Source organism: Parasteatoda tepidariorum, chromosome 12, assembly GCF_982258835.1.
Source record: "Parasteatoda tepidariorum strain Cologne lab strain chromosome 12, Ptep-v5.0, whole genome shotgun sequence".
Classification (NCBI taxonomy): Eukaryota; Metazoa; Arthropoda; class Arachnida; order Araneae; family Theridiidae; genus Parasteatoda; species Parasteatoda tepidariorum.
The window spans coordinates 3,353,330-3,371,727 of record NC_141766.1 but is presented as its reverse complement, the minus strand read 5'-3'; the positions used below and the strand labels follow the sequence as shown (position 1 = coordinate 3,371,727).

The 18,398-nt window shown below is 30.7% G+C and overlaps 1 protein-coding gene across 1 annotated transcript; it reads right to left on the bottom strand.

Annotated features, from left to right (window-relative positions):
- Positions 1-3,029: 3,029 nt before the first annotated feature.
- Positions 3,030-5,893, bottom strand: LOC139427182 (uncharacterized). Its single transcript, XM_071188053.1, has 3 exons — positions 5,413-5,893; positions 5,043-5,298; positions 3,030-3,357 (listed from the first exon to the last, which is right to left on the bottom strand). Exons 1-3 carry the CDS (start codon positions 5,891-5,893, stop codon positions 3,030-3,032), a joined length of 1,065 nt encoding a protein of 354 aa, XP_071044154.1.
- Positions 5,894-18,398: the final 12,505 nt, after the last annotated feature.

Genomic DNA, 18,398 nt, shown 5'->3' with positions numbered 1-18,398 from the left:
CGTCATTAAATATAATGCGATTGAGCAATTTCATAGTTTTTACATTTCCCGATTTTAGGAAATTTGCATTTGGTTTGATATTATTTAGAGATGTCATTGTTACAGTTTAAAAGATATAGTTCAAATTGAAACTCACCCTTCTGGTAAGCCAAGTCAACACCGTCTGTGCTTAATTATCAATTATCGTTGGTTAATCAACACCGTCTGTGTTAATTATATTTCATCCAACGGCCAGAGCCCCCATGTGAAGGTTGACGACAAGTATAGTTGAAATAAGCAAGCTTTTGTGACAATTAAATTTAATGAAAAGAAAAAAAAACAATCGAAGTAACACAACCGCTCCGTCTGAGCGTTTAGCTGGAATCTGACATAAGTGGGGTGGCGCTGTTGTAGTGGGGGTTGGATTCCCACCCACACACACACACACACACACACACATATATATATATATATATATATATATATATATATATATATATATATATATATATATATATATATATATATATATATATATATATATATATATATATATATATATATATATATATGTGTGTGTGTGTGTGTGTGTTCATTTATCAAAATATTTTATTTGAAAAAGGAAAGAAAACTAGCCCAGCATATAATATGGTGTTTTACATGGAACAATCATATCGTCGATAAGCTTTTATTCCGGACACAGTTTAAAATGAGTGTTTAGGAAATGAACACAGATCGAAATGCGTGCTTAAAAATGGATCCTGATCGAAATACATGTTTAGGAAAATAGACACAGATAGAAATACGTGTTTAAGAAAATGGACTCAGATCAAACTATGTGTATAAGGAAATGGACGCAAATAAAAACGCGTGTTTACGAAAATAGACACAGATCGGAATATGTGTTTAAGTAAATGGACACAGCGAAAACGCGCCTTTTCAATTTTTAAACTAATTTAAGCAACTAAACGTAGAATTTCGAGACGAGAATGACGGTTTAAAGCGGTTGACAAAACGGTTTTTCTCTGTTTTTCGCATTAATAAACGGATTGAGACCGTCAATTCAAATTCGAATTTTTGCCAATCAGTTTTGCTAACCGTATGATAACTTTTTACTTTTTTCAAATCATTTCACGATTGATTGAAGTTATTTCAAATCATTTCAAACTACTTTAAATCATTTCATCCATACTTGCTATTACTTTTCAGAAGTTATTTTATCGTTATGAACATCGTATAAATAAAATTGAGAATCGACTTTATTGTCAAAATGATTCTTTACCGGATTATTATGTTGTTGGAACAAGCCAAGCTATATTAATTTTAGATATGCGGATAGAAAATAATTCAGAGTAAGTGAGGGCCGTGTTTGGAGAGGCTGAGAGGGAAGTACCTTCTTTTGCCAACTGATCAGCACGTTCGTTGCCAAAAAGACCCACGTGTGAGGGTATCCACTGAATATGGATGTCATGGGAGGCTGAGAGGGCATTTAATAAAAGATGTATAGAAGCACCAGCCCGGTCCGTTACTCTCTCCCAATTGCTCAGGTGCTGAATACAGCTACGAATGTCCTTGAAGATCCAGACATTCCCAAAAGTGGCTCTAGTCCTGATATTTTCCAGACCTGTTTGAATAGCAATAAGTTCACTGCGAAACACTGAACAGAAATCTAGATTTCTTAGTGATCTTGATTCATGAACTTCAGCAGGATATATAGTGTAAATTCCACTGTCAGCGTGGTGATGAGCGTCACTGCTACCATCCGTATAGATTTTAAGATCGTCAACAGGAGCAAGGTTATTATCTCCAAAGCCAATTGCTTCAAGTATTCTGGAGGGTGGTTGCCCTTAGTAACCTCAGAGAGCAGTGTAGTATGGAAGAACACTCTGGACAAACCCGCAATGGGACAAACAGGACTGTAAATGAATTGCAGATCAACATTGAACTTTACTGCATCAAGCGAAAGGGCCCGAGAAAGAGGGCTGTTCTTTTTTAATCTTTGATAGTTTTGCCAATCAAGCAAAAATTCAGCTGTCCGATTCTGAGCGCCCAAGCTAGCCAATTTGGCATAGTATTTTACAAGGTTAGATTCCCTTCTCATTTCCAAAGGCTGTATATTTGTTTCTTATAGTAGAATATGACTCGGGCAACTGTTACGCAATCCAGAAATAATTCTGGCTGCACTAAGCTGAACTTTTTCAAGCTTCTGGAGATTACTGGCCGAAGCACAGGAGTAGACCAGGAAACCATATTCCAATATGGGTCTCACGAGGGCAGTATAGGTTGATCTAAGGGTGGCTGAGTCGGCTCCCCAGTCTCTGCCTGTGATATACTTTAGAATATTGAGACGACTTCTACTCCTGTTAACCAGGGAGTCAACGTGCCTATTACAATGAAACTCTGGGTCTACAATGAAACCCAAGTCTTTGGGGGTTTTGTCATGAGGCATCCGAGCTCCGACAATGGAAATCTGAGGTTGGTAGTTGTATAAACGTCTATTTGTGGTAAAAAATGAAGTCACCGATTTTAAGGCATTGAAAACAAGTTTGTTGTTGGCCGCAAAATCACTTATGGATTGCAATGACTGATTTAAATGCAGTTCCAAGGAATCAATATCCCGGCCAGAAGACCACAGCGCAATGTCATCGGCAAAGATGGCAATATTGCAGGTATCAGAGATCTTATTCTGAACTCCAACTAAAAATATGTTAAAGAGAGTAGGACTTAAAACAGATCCCTGAGGGACCCCCTGGGAAAGTTTAAAATAACGAGAAATAGAGTTGCCAACTTTAACTCTAATAAGTCTATTTCGTAAAAAGTCAGCTATCCAAGATAGTGCATTTCCCCGGATTCCAAAAGAGCCGTATAGTTTGATAAGCAGTTTATTAATCCAGACCCTTTCGAAGGCCTTAGTTAGATCCAGAAAGGCTGCAATAGAATGATGTGTGGGATTCCTGTTCTGTGCATCCCTTGTGCTCTGGCTGAGGAAGAGAACCTGGTTCATAGTGTTATGGCCTTGCCTAAAGCCGTATTGCTCTTGGGGAATCAGACTATTTTTCCTGAAGGTGATAAGTTAGCCTGGAGAGTATCATCTTTCCTACAATCTTACAGGGGATACTTGTCAGAGCTTTAGGTCTACAGCTCTCGGAAGAATCGGCAGGTCTGCCAGGCTTTCTGATAGGTATAACGAGGGCTCTCCTCCAATCACGGGGAAGTCTACCATTCTTCCAAGATAAATTAAAGACAGTCAACAGCTGCTGCCTTCCCTTTGGGCCCAGGTGCGTTAACATGTGGCCAAAAATATCATCTGGTCTGGGTAACTTCGAAGGATCAATATGTTTGAGGGCAAGATCTAAATCGTGGAAGGAAAAGCAGTCCCTGAAAATAGGGTTACCACCATATATGGCAACGTTACTTTTAAAAAGTAACGAGTAAAAGTTCAAGTATTTTAAAAAAAAGTAACGAGTAAAAAGTACAAGTAAAAGTACAAGTACTAAACAAAAAAAGTAACGATTTAAATGTACATTTCTAGGAAATCGAAAACTCAAAGTAACCTAAAATTTTATTGAATAATATTCTTATGTTCCTTAATGTTCCTGCAAAATTGTTGTTATTTATTTAATTATTTTTAATTTTGAAAGTTTTGGACATTAATTTATTTTTAAATTCGGAAGAATATTATAATATAATTATATAATATAATCACATAATATAATTTTAAAATCAAATATAATTTTAATATCAAACTTTTTATAGATTTGCACGAAAAAGAAATTTTATCTATTGATTTTAATTTTTAGTTTATTATTTTCATTTATTTAAATTACCATTGGTTTAAAATTGTTTTACTCTATAGAAACGCGTTTTAAAAGCACAAACATAAGCAAAGCAAACACGGGGTTTCAGATAGCTTTGTGATCTTTGAGGTAGTAAAAAATAATTGAATGTGCAGTATAAGTTGAAACAGAATTGTCTACAGCTTTATTTGTAACAATGGCTAATGCTGAAGTCATGCGAGAAAATCATTTTCCGAACATTTCTGCCGCCTAACGGAATAATTAAAATTTGTAAACGAATTTTAGTATCAGCGGCTAAATTAATACCTTCGAGTTTTCAAGAGTTAAAATAGTAATTATAATAGTTTTCAATAGCACAAATAGTTCTGAAGTTTTTAGAGATTTGACTGGGCGTTGTTTGACAAGGTCGGGCATAAACATAATTTTAGTAAAAAATGTACTAGGTAAAAATGTATTTAGTAAAAAATGTATTAAGACAGAAATGTATTATTAATGAGTTCAAAAGGAAAATTGAAAAACGTAATAACATAATCCAACATTTTTTATTTAAAATGTATTAAATAAATGCATAAAACTCGAAAATGAATGAAAATAACTTGCTAATTAATATTTTTATTCATTTTGCAAAATAATTTCATTTCGAAAGTGGTGTCACTGAGTCTGCAGCGAGAATTTCTCAGACCGTGCTTACCCACGCTGAATAAGCGCTCCACGGGAGCACTAGAAGGTACTGCAGTATTATATTTCTCATATAATTTTTTTTACGATTGGATATCGATTCAAAATTGATATGCTTACCGTTTCGACATTTGAGCTCATAAATTCTTCTGTCGCTGGTGATTGGTATGATGTTTTCAGCTTTAGAAAATTTAAAATCGTTGGGTTTTTTTTCTGTTACGTTATTAGTTATAGCAGGGTGTTCAGCTTGTACAATTTTTTCCAATTTTTTTGTAGCCTCCTCCCTAGCTTTTTCTTCCAACAATTAAATTTGATGCAAGGTACCAGACCAGCAGCAAACTTTTTTTTAATGCTTTTTTTTTCTCTTCTTTTCTTTTTTTTTTTTTTTTTTTTTTGTAGAAAGCTTACCGTGTTTTAGAAAAAAAGTAACGATTTCATTCTACATTTCCGTTACAAATACTTGTACTTTTCCCTAAAAAAGTAACGAAAGTACAAGTAAAAGTACTAAATTTAAAAAGTAACGAAGTACAAGTAAAAGTACGTACTTTTTACTTGTACCGGTGGTATAAGTAACGAAAGTAAAAGTACTGCCATATATGGTTACCACCAGTAGAGTTGCGGCATCCATGAACTAGTCTTCTGGCTTTACTCTCAGTAATTTTGTCATTTCGACTAAAGGATAAAAGGCTTGTTTTGCTGTAATGGTCACCCAAATAAATCCGCAGTGGCCCTTTCGTTCCGAGGAATGTCACCCTGATGTTCCAGAATGGTGTTTGAGTTCTCTCTTTGCGGTTGATGTTTTCCAAGGCACTTGGTAAGTTTCCATAACCTGGTTTCACATGTTCTGAAATCCAATTTTTTGCAGAAATTCCTCCACTGGCTTTTCTTTAGACCACTATAAATGCGCTTGATTTTAGCATTCAAGGCCTTGAGATTTGAATATGAGAATCAGTATTACTGTTCATTAGGATACTGTGCAACCTATTTCTTTCTTCAATAAGGGGTTTAAGTGACTCGGAACAATGAGTAAAATATGGTGTGTATTTTTTTATTCTTCCCCTAAGAATGGATTGCTTGGCAGCATGAATAATAACTTGCTTAAAATTGAACCAGCAAGTTTCGATACCACCAAAGTGGCCAGGGTTGATAAATGCCTGATCAGTCAGCTTTTCAAAGGATTGCCAATTAGCCTTTCCAAAGTTCCAATGATAATTTGATGAATTTGGTCCTATCTTGTTTATGTTAATTTCAACTAGGATAGGTAAATGGTCGCTGCCCACACTATCAAGTACTTTCCAGCTACAAGAAGGAAAGATATCAGAGCTGGCAAAAGTCACATCCAGTTCCTCAGTGGAACTGTAGCTAAAGGAGGAGTGAGTTGCCGTCCCATCGTTAAGAAACAGAAAGGACTTAGAATCCGTTAAATCCAGAAGATCCATTCCTCGACGATTGCTTCCCTAACAACCCCAGGAGGTATGTTTGGCATTGAGATCACCGAGAAATATAGTACTTTCATTATAATGGTCGAGAAAGGTCTCAGGTAAAGTTTTAGAGTTAGGAGGATTGTAGGCATTGAACAGTTTAACAAGGCTGCCTCTCCAGGGAAGGGAAATACCCTGGACTTTCAAATCAGAATCGGGAGTAGATGGAAAAACAATGCTGTTATAATTAATGTCTCTAATAAGTAGTGCCAAACCTCCTCCCCATCCAGAATGTCTTTCGGCTCTCAAAATGTGAAAACCCTTAACTTTAAGGTTGGTTTTCTCACTAAGTTTTGTTTCTTGCAGTGCAATTATCTGAACTTTAAAGGTGTCAGCCAAAGCCAGCAATTGATCGAGCTTCACTCGCGTGGCATAAGTGGTTAATCCGTTGACGGTACATTGGAGAATTCTCAAAGAATCAATTATAGATGGAGACCGTCGTTGACTTGACGAACAGAACCCTCCGCCGGATTATTATGTTTCTATAGACATAATTTTTTGCCAAGTTATGTTACCAGGCAATTTTATAAGTGTGGGTTGCTATAGTTTTAAACGTTTTTTTTTAACTTAAATATGGTTTGAATAACATTTTTAAGCTAAATACAGCTTAAGTTTTTTTTAAATTTTATTTATTTATTTTTTCAAAGTGGAAAGTAGAGCTTAGGTAGCTCAAGAGACAGAGCATCTGCTTTTTAAAGAGCTGACCCAAGATCGAATCCTAACGTTGACTGTCTGTACGAAATCTGCTCCGACCACATTTGTTATTCTTTTTTATAAAAAAGTAACAGAGTTTGTTTCATAAGTAACGAAGTTTGTTTCATATAATAACTGTACTTATCTGCTTAAAAAACAGGTCCCCGCTTCTTTTTTTTTACAGTGTAAATTTAGTACCACTATTATAAATTTATAGCATCCGTGGCAACCTTGTATAAAAGAAAACTGGTGTGTCTTTTGAATATTTTTCAAAAAAATTGATAAAAAAAATACTAATTTAAAATAAAAATTCTAAGAGATTTAGGCAATTGAACATCACTTTATGAATTCATTCAGATCTACTAGTTTATTTGTTTAAAAAGAAAATAATATCCATACGAGAAGTTTGAAAAACGGAACCAAATATTATGTCCGTTTTCAAAAATAACTATGTCCATTTTCTTGAAGTCATATTGTGAGCTGCTCCCATTTTCTTAAACAAGCATTTTGAGCTGTGTTCATTTTTTACACACGCATTTTAAGCCGTGCCTGAAATAAAAAGCTCATTGACGATATATGACTTTGGACCATTGCCTCTTGGATAAAACTTATTTTCTTCTATTCTGGTGATGAACCCTATTGAATGACCTTCACTATTAGACAAGGTCAATAACGTCTACTCATTTAAAATCACAGTTATGCCTTTTGTTTAAATTATTAGCAATAAATGTAATTCTTTCCATTCCTTTTTTTCACACATTCAAATAGTATAGAGAAATATACAGTATTATGGAGTTTTATCTATGGGTGACTGATAAGAGTAGGGTCAAAAACAATAGGTGAGAACAAGACACTTATCACACCTTTCATCAACTTTCCTCATAAATTCTATCATCAAAACAAAGACTATTTTTTTTATTTCTATATTTATAGACTTCGCTAAAAATTATTTTCAAAATGGTTTTTGTGAGATATATTTCCTAGTTTTTCGTATCTTAGTGCTGCGCTGTTGTGTATGCGAATTTTGTTTTTAGTTAAAATGATTTTTATTAAAACAAGATATGAATAATTCATATATATATATATATATATATTTATATATCAATAGGCTAGCATATTGATCAGACCTTTCTTCAGAGGGGGGGGATATTATGTAATGTTAAAATAATTATATATTAAATATAATCCATAAATGGAGCATTTATCTAACGCGCAACCGTTTAAAACCTTTCCCACAAAGAAAGTAATAATATTGATCCAATTATCTCAGAAAATGTGATGATGTGTCTTTAGTAGCTTGGGAAATTGATCAGTCCCGTGTTACTAAGACCTATTAATATTTAAATATGTTGTCCAGAAAGATATTAAAACCCTCTTTCTAAGGTCAAATGTGCTCTTCTCTATCTATCCACCAACAGGTTATGTTCTCATTTGTGGGCATCCTACCCTAACTTTAATAAAATTATATGATTCCTGCATTTTCCTGTATCTTTTTCAAGAAGCACCGGCCACACTACGAATCTACAATGTTTATGCTTTCAAAGCGTAACAAATAAGTCGGCAGTGATAGTTTCCTGTTGCGAAAAATTATTATTGAAAACTGAAAATGATATTTAATTTAACAATGGAATACATTTTTTGATGATCGACTTTCTCTTCTAAAATGATTCATACCCTCTGATTAGAAATTCGAATACGTGTTGAAGAGGAGCAAGGAAAGTAATTTCTCACTTTATCTTACTTTTTCTTCTCGCTTTTGATCACCGATTAGAACTTTATTTTTATGACTTTGAAATTAAGAAACAGCAAAATTAAACGAATTATGTCGGATTCTGAAGAAAAACAGGTGGATGCTCCAGCACGCGTTAGTATTTCTCTGTGTAAGGATAAAAAGAATTTCCCCTCCTGGATCAAGTACTTCAATAAAAAATGTGAAATCCTACATTTGGAAGAAAACTGGAAAATAAATAACATATCTGAACACCTGAAAAATGACTTATTTACCTTCTACATAAATGCATGCATAGAAATTGAGGAATGAACCGAACTCGAGGTAAAACTACAGGAAAATTTTTCTCTCTCTAGAGAAAATAAGTATGAACTTTTCCTATCTATGAAGCCATCTTCAAAAAAGACATTTTCAGAATATACTACCGAGAAGTGGAAAGCGTCGAAAGATCTAAACATAGATGAGGAGTTGTTGCTAGAATCCATCAAAGCTGACGTGCCAGAGAAATTTCGTAATTTTTTGAGTGCAGCATCTCCATCTACTGTTGAAGAACTTATTAAGTTGTGCTCAAAATTAGAAAAAAATGAAAAGAGTGCTTTCAATTGACCTACTCTCCAACGGCAAAACTGGAATGATAATCCAAGATACTATGAGCAGTTAAGACTATGGATTCCCCAAAATCGGTACAGAATGGAGCAGCCAAGGTTAGTGAATTCTCTAAATCGCTATGGAGTACCTCTGCATGATTCCCAGCCTCCGCAGCCCAGCAATAACAACAGCTGACCATCAAATGACTATTTATGTGTGATATCGTGAGTGAACAATAAGAATTTACTAACTATATTGGACACAAGATCCAACATCACTATAATTCCGAAATATTTTATAGAACAAACAAAATAACACTTGAACTCTACTAGGATTTTAATTTCTCAATTTCAAGGAAATATCAAGGGAAACCTCCAAAAGGTAAGTGTTAAAATAGGAAACATTACAAAAATAATTACATACGCATTTATAGACACCCCTCTTAATTTTGCTATACTTGTCTTAATGAAATATCATTACTTAAGTTACATATTGATTTTAAAAATTTTGGAGTTTTTTAAAAATGTAAAGATGTTACATATTATGATAACTTTTCTCAGCCTAATAATTGTTATTCTGCTATCAATAAATACCATACAAATGTATTTTACAGCAATAAGAATAAAAATGATCTTAAAAATGTGAATTGTAATGTAAATCATTGTTTTAATAATAGGTATATAAAACTAATAGTTTCAATAGTTTAAATATTCATGAGCATAGGCTCAACCCACCCTCAGAATTTCAGGATTGAGTACTTGAAACTTCTGAAGAGGATAGGGTAAAGTTAAATTATCTTTTCTCTAGTTATGATCATGTATTTTCCAAAAATAATTTTGATATTGGTAAGTTAAAACTTCAACATGTTAAAGTAACGTTAACTTATGAATATGTTAAGGATAATGCTGAAATTAAAAATCAAATTGATAATTTATTAAAAGCTAACTTAATTAAACCCTCCTATAGTCCATACTCCTCCCCACTTACTCTTGTTTACAAAAAAAGATTAATGTCATAAAACCAGATTGTGTGTAGATTTTAGAAAGCTTAATCAGATAACCAAAACTGACTCTGAACCTGTACCTAGAATTGATGTTTTAATTGATAAATTGTCTAATGCTAAATATTTTTCGACTATTGATTTAAAACGTGTTTATTGGAATTTAACAATGGATCCAAAGGATACTGAAAAATTAGCATTTACAACAAATTTTGGCCTTTATGAAGTTTTACGTTTACCGTTTGGTTGGAAAAATTCACCCGCTATTTTTCAAAGAGCTATTCGTCAAATTTTACGAAAACATAAAATTGATTTTGCTTTAAACTATTTTGATGATATTATCATTTATTCTGATAACTATTTAGAGCATTTAGATCATTTAGGGAAAATTTTTTAAATTTATAGGGTATGTAATAGAACAAGGTCAATATTCACCTGCAATTGCTAATATTGAAACTATTAGACAGTTAAAACCTCCAAAAAATGTTAAAGAGTTACAACGATTTCTTGATAGTGTTAATGTATGTTATAAATTCATTAAGAATTATGCAAAATTTAGATTGCCACTTAATAATCTTCTTAAGAAAAATGTTAAATGGAATTGGATAGTAGAATGCAAAACCTCATTTAATCAATTAAAATCATCTTTAATTTCTAAACCTGTTTTAACTTTGTATAATGCTAATTACCCATATCATTTGTATGTTGATGCCTCAAAAGATGCAATTGCTGCTGTTTAAAAACAAAAAAAAAAAAAAAAAATTGATGGCTCAATGCATCCAATAGTTTTTCACTCTAGATGTTTATCTCAACATGAAAGAAATTATTCTATAACTGAATTGAATGCTTTAGATAAAAATCATTGTTACTTGCATGGAAAAAAATTTGTCATTTATAGTGATCATTCTGCGTTGATTTGGTTAAAGAAAATAAAAAATCCTACTGGTGGACTTTTTAGATGGTCTTTTAAACTATCTATGTATGATTGTGAAGTAAAATATATTAAGGGTCAAAATAATCATGAAGCTGATATGCTTTCTAGATATTCTGTATTTTTTAGTTTATTTGATAATAATTCAGTAGTGACTCATGAGGAAATTAAAAAGCACAATTAAACGAAAATTTAAGTAATCCTAAATTTATAACAATTAATGATTTGTTAACCATTAAGAAAAAAGGTTTGCATAAAATAGTAATACCATTTTCGTTAAGAACGAAAATATTAGAAAATACTCATATTCAATTTGGTCATGTTGGTATTAAAAAAAATGATTGCTTTAATCTCACCCATCTACTATTGGCCTAATAAAATAATTGATATCTCTAACTATGTTAAATGTTGCGAAACTTGCCAAATTGGCAAAAAATCTTACCAAAAAAGATTTGGGATGTTACAAAGTATGCCCCCTACAGAGCAACCATTTGAAATTTTATCAATTGATACAATTGATATTGTTAGTTATTGATCATGCTACTCGATATCTTTGTACTTTTCCTTCAACAGGTGTAACAACTGAAACATATACAAATTGTTTAAAACAAATTTTTCAAATTCAAGTTCCAGATAAAATTTTAAGTGAACGTAATGCCGCATTAACAGCATCTAGATTTAGAGGATTTCTTAGAAACTATAATGTTAAACAATTATTGACTTCAGCTCATCATCCGCAAACAAATGGAAAAGTTGAAAAATCTAATGCAACAATAATCTCTAGGTTAAGATGTAAAAGCAATGAAAACTCTAAAAAAATTCCGTGAACAAAATTATTAGAAGAAGTAACACATGAATATAATTACACCCCTCATTCTGTAACTCAATTTCCTCCTGCTTATTTAATGTATGGAAAATTACCTTGTGATTCTCTTGTAAATCAAAATATTTATCCTCCAGTTGATGAAGCTAGAAAAAGAGCTGTTTAAAATACCCAAGAGTTTTTTAAGAAAACCAAAATTCTATTGGAACCTAATTTTAAAGTTAATGATTTAGTAATTTACGAAGATACAAGGAAATTAAGTTCACCATATTCTGGTCCATACAAAATTTCTCACTAAGAAAGACTCAGAAATAGTACATATAAACAAATTAAGAAAATTTTATCCAAGTCAACAGTTTCAATTGTATGTAAAAAATTCGCAATAGCTTTTCAGCGCTGGTATTTTCATTTTTATTTTCTGCCCCTATTTTTGGAGTCCCGTTTTTTTTCTGTTTTTTTTTTAATGAATCAAAGTATGAGTTTTTTATTTTTTTATTATTATTTGATTTGAGAGTTACTTCGGAAAATTTAGGTCAATTTCCTAAATTTTATTTTTGCTAATGATGTATATTAATGGTTTTTTGAACCGTGGTACTCCTCACATAGAATGTTTCTTTACTCATGTTTTCTCCTCAATATTAAGGATCAAGCATGAGTAAACAGACTTAAAACCCTATTTTTTTGGTCTAGTTGGGAATATTTAACCCAACTTAGACTATCAATCGTTATCAATGGATAACACATATATTTTTATTAATTTGGAATAAAGCATATCATTTTTGACAAAAATTTATTATGTACTTTGTATGTAAATTTTTATGCTATTGAAATATTTTAAATATTATTTGGAAAAGTAAGCACGTTAAATTAGATTATTTGTATTATTTGTATTACTTGTATTATTTTTTTTGTATTGCTTTTTTTAAGTGTATTTCATATGTTCTGAATAATTCAACACAATATTCGTGAAAATACATAATTATTACTGGAATAATAATTAAAAACCATTTAAATGATAAGTGAATTTAAATGACTTTATAAATAATAATTATTTCAAGAATGAAACAATGATGATAAAGAACACAAACATTCTTCTTCTTCCATGGACGAATAATATAATAAGTTTAGAAAACTACAGGCCTGAACAATGGATCCAGTTTATTTCAAGAAAAGAACTTTTAATAAATTGTGATATTTTTGCTTGATAATTTTTTAATTTTAGATTTTTTATATTTGGTTTTATATTTTTATTTTATTTTTATTCTTTTCAGCAGGAGAAGGAAATATGTTCATAATCATTATTAATTATTATAAAGTTATTAATCATTATTATTCAAAGTTACGTAGAAATATTTAGTTACTTTTATATAAATGTTATTGTTGTAATACTTTATTCATAAATGTATAATATTGGACAATATACCAAATGTAATTAATTTTAATTTGGAATCGCGTGAATGGGGAAGTTCTGATCAATAGGCTAGCATATTGATTAGACCTTTCTTCAGAGGGGGGGAATATTATGCAATGTTAAAATAATTATATATTAAATATAATCCATAAATAGAGCATTTATCTAACGCGCAACCATTTAAAACCTTTCCCACAAAGAAAGTAATAATATTGATCTAATTATCTCAGAAAATGTGATGATGTGTCTTTAGTAGCTTGGGAAATTGATTAGTCCTGTGTTACTAAGACCTATTAATATTTAAATATATAGTCCAGAAAGATATAAAATCCCTCTTTCCAAGGTCAAATGTGCTCTTCGCTATCTATCCACCAACATGTAATGTTCTCATTTGTGGGCCTCCTGCCCTAACTTTAATAAAATTATATGAATTATATGATTCCTGCATTTTCCTGTATCTTTTCCAAGAAGCATCGGCCACACTACGAATCTACAAAGTTTATGCTTTCAAAGCATAACCCACACACATCCATATATATATATATATATATATATATATATATATATATATATATATATATATATATATATATATATATATATATATATATATATATATATATATATATATATATATATATGTATGTATGTATATATATACAACGTCGTTGCCGAGTGGTTATATGTTAGAGAAAATCTTGCAATGTAAAATTCGTAAAATGTTTCAATTTAGGGAAAGAGGGAAATCTTAGTAAATGTTATTAGTTTATGAAATAGCTCGAGCGTTTCCCACGCAGAGCAAAGGGAAAAATGTCCTACTTTTAATTAAATGCATACTTGAGCCAAAAATAGATCTAAGAACAGGATGTGGCTTTTAAAAGTGTAAGAAAGTATTTCGATTAGAATAGTTAATTAGGGGATGAAGTTTTATAACAAAGAAACTAACATAAAAAGATTAATTGAAGCTTTTTATGTTATATATATATATATATATATATATATATATATATATATATATATATATATATATATATATAATTTTTCTTTGTTTTATTCTTCATTTTGAACTTATATATATATATATATATATATATATATATATATATATATATATATATATATATATATATATATATTTGTAGAAAAGAGATTGATTTGATATTGTTAACTTGATTGTAATGAAGGCAAAAACAAAAATTGTGAATAATTAAGCGAATAAAATGGAAAATGAAAATAATCCCAAAAGCAATTATTTTTGTTTATTTACTATTAAAGTCCTATGGTTGTGCCTGGTTTAGGAGGGGAAAAGAAAGAGAAACTTTTTGTGCGTTTAGAAAAAAAAAGGCTCTAAGTTTTACGTTGAGCAAAATGTAAAAAATATTTCTGGTAAGATATTAAAAAAAATTTTAATAAAAAATTTATTAAGATTTATATCATAATAGTTTTTGAGATGACTACTGTTACTGTCAATATAATTTATTCAATCAAACTTGTTAGAGAATGCTTTAGGATAAAAATAAACATATTGTTTCCAATTAGAAGTAGAACCACCTGATAGATTTTTCATGGTGATAAGTATCATTGAGGATGCAGAACTTAGATTATTTGATGGAGGGATGGAACACGGAAGGAGTGATTTTGAGAAGAATAATAAACACCTGTTTAGACGCGTGCCGGAACGCATGCTGTTAGGGAAGAACAATGGGTTACTTTGAAATGCAGGGACCATCTAAAAATTGCATGTTTAATTCAACATCAGAAACTTCATTGTTTGTCTTATTTTCTTATAAAAATTAGTAGACATAGTAAGGAACCTCAATGTATTTTTATTTATTTTCTTACTCGTGAACTTTTTTTATTATTTTTTTTTTCGAGTTTGAGAACTTGAGCCGATAATTTTTAAAACTAAATAAGTCCGCTTTGAGAAAATGAGTTCATTGTAATTTTAGGAAGTAAGAATAAATCTATGCAAATGAATTAAAGTTTTTTTGTTTTTTCAATTAATTTTCTCATAATGTTTCCTAGAATTATTCATTTTTTATTATTTATTCATTGATAGATTGAAATAATTTGCTAATGCGGTTGTAAAATATATTCAAGTTAAACCTCAAACACACATCTGCACTCGCGGTAAAACTAACCTTTATGCATTACCACAGCCTGTTTACAGTATTTTCTAATAGTTTTGCCAAATAAATCTATTAATTCTGGCGAATTTTTTAAACATAAAAAATATGGATGTTGAATATACTTAGTTAGATTAACACGTTTACTAAATATTAACCTTTTTAGGGCCGTGAGCGCGTATTCGTGATTGCGCGATTCTTCCTTCATGGCCTACTGCATCATATATAATATTAGCCTTTCTGAATCTAACGGGCTAAAATCACGCGGACATGATCTCAATACAGCATTCTCGCTAGTACGTATACGTACTCTTTAGTATGAGAATACTCGGTACTTCTTAATTTACGTTTAAGGCCTGGTTAAATGCTTCTTTCTTATTAAGGGGTTAAGCTAGTATTCACTACTTACATTTTTTCTTGAATTTGTACTTTTTATTGGCTTTCTAGATGGATAAGGAGTAAATTTACAAACATCTTGAGTGCTTAAGCAGCAGCTGTCTTTAGCTAAACTAACCATGATAGAAAGAAAAAATAATACAGCTATATGATTCAGTATAGCTCTAAGCTCAGTATAGTTGAATACAAAAACTCAAATTGACAAAAATGGTTTATGATAAATATTTAAGCCGTGAGAATGAATCTCATTCAAGAATGTATAAACTCAATCACTCAAATACCATGCCAATACAATGCATAAAATAATGATAATAATAAAAATTATTATTCTCTTATCGTCTGCAGCGTATATTAATTCTTATTTTCGCAAACATTTTGTATTTTTTTATGAAGTAAACTAAAAGGATTTTCATGTTTTTTTTACTTAAGTTTTTCCTTATTACTACCATCCTTCTTAAAAAAATGGATACTTTCTTGATGCTTCCTCTTTCAACAAGATTTAAAAACGATATTTCTTTAATGCTTCCTCTTTCAACAAGATTTAAAAACGATATTTCTTTAATGCTTCCTCTTTCAACAAGATTTAAAAACGATCTTTCTTTAATGCTTACTCTTTCAACAAGATTTAAAAACGATATTTCTTTAATGCTTCCTCTTTCAACAAGATTTAAAAACGATCTTTCTTTAATGCTTACTCTTTCAACAAGATTTAAAAACGATCTTTCTTTTTTGCTTCCTCTTTTAACAAAATTTGAAAACGATATTTCTTTAATGCTTCCTATTTTAACAAGATTTAAAAACGATATTAATGCGAACTATTTTATATTGGCGGAACATTATCTATCGTACTATAAACAATGTTAAAAGGTTTGATTTTCCGCTCGTCAAAATATAAAAGAATTATATATGAAGCAGCAAAAAAAATTATGAATAAAAAATAAATAAATTTGAAGAATATAATTTTTAGGTAAAAAAAAAAAAAAACTGCTATATGAAAGCAATCAGATAGAAAATGCGGACGCTTAAACCTACGCATTGGATTTCTAAATAATTGCAGCCCTTGTTTTTCACTAATCTCTCTTCAGATGTTAAAGACAGGTGAGATAATAATTTAAAATGGCAGGTGGCGTTCATTTCATTTGATACACGCTTCATATAAAAAATCTAACGGTAGCACATTCATAAAAGGAAAATATATTTTCATTGTTTTAAATCTTCTTCGGATGTAAATGATTTCTACTTCTTTCAATAAAATAAATACTTTCCATTCTATTTCGTTTGCGTGGGTGGGTTAGATTACTAGAAACAAGTTTCTGAGGTCAATTTTTACGAACTCAAATAAAGTAAAGCGATACTGTAGACTGGAAAGAAATTAAATTTCTTATCCAATTCTGCTTTTTATTGTGAGATAATGTCAACTTGTAAAATTTTTATGTATTGTTAAATTGGTATTGGGTGAGTTCTTTGACATTGAGCTAGTGAAGAGCGTTCCCAACTTTTAAAAGTAAACAATTGTTTGACTGCTGACTTTTTTCAAAATCAAGTTCATAGTTTCCGCGTGGCATGATTATTCTTTATTAAATACTATTTTTTTATCAATATTTCAAATAATTGTATGAGCAAAACAATTTTCAGATTCCTTGACATGGATTAAGTGAAACGCGCTTCTTGTAGATTCAACTTTTAACCGTAATAATATAACAACTATAAATCTCCACTCCCACCCATTTTATTTCCCAATTTTGTCTACCCTCCCCCCTATTTTGTGGCTCAGAAATTTAAATACGCGTGTTTATTCAGAGAAAGTAAGATTATTTTTTTTTATTTTGTAAATTCAAAGTTTCAACCTTGAAACCATTAAGGGGACGCCATATCGCGGAAGAAACTTTTCGTCGCAAATTCTCTTTATTCTTCAATACTAATTTAAAAGAAAGATTTCAGGCATACTTAGAGTAAATCATGCTGAAAAAAATACTTCAAAACATTAAAATGCAAACAAATTATTACAAGAGAATTTCACCGTCCTAAGTTATTTTCTCATAATTTATTTTCATTTGTATATTTAAAAAAATTTTTTTTCATTATTTGAAACTTACTCTAGGCTTGTCTGAACTAACTTTTACTACACTTTAAATTAGTTATGAAGGAAAAAGAGAATTTGCGAAGAAAATGTTCGTCCGCGTACTCTTAAGATTGAGTCCTAGAACGCAAAAATCTTATCATTAGATTAGATTTTTTTAGATCTGAAAAAAACATGCTTTTTTGCATACTACTTAGGACCGCACTTACCTTGGACCAGTGTAATTTTTTGTGATTCTTGGTGAAGAAATCTTCATTCAGTATATGTAGTTGATATCTGTAACAACAATTATTATCTGCTATTTAGTGGAACAATTCAAATTTTCCAGGTCTATGCTGAAAAACATTTTTTTTATGATATTTCAGCTGCTGAATAATTTTTTCTCATCAATTTGATTGGAAAATAAAATCCTGCAGAACTTTACACGTGAAAATGAAACTAAATTTTATAAGTACCAAAATTTTATTCTCTGCAAGATACTATTAATATTTTAATAAAAATGACTTATTTTGATAGGCTAAAAAAATGAAAAAAGGTTGTTGTGACCAGTCCTAAAATTGTACCATGGACGTGCATGGGCAACAGGTGCTTCTGAACGCCAGAAAGCATGAATGCAATTCCTATCAGACTCATTCAAGATGCAAAACTTTTTTTAAAGTTTTTTGTAAATCCATATATTTGTGAAA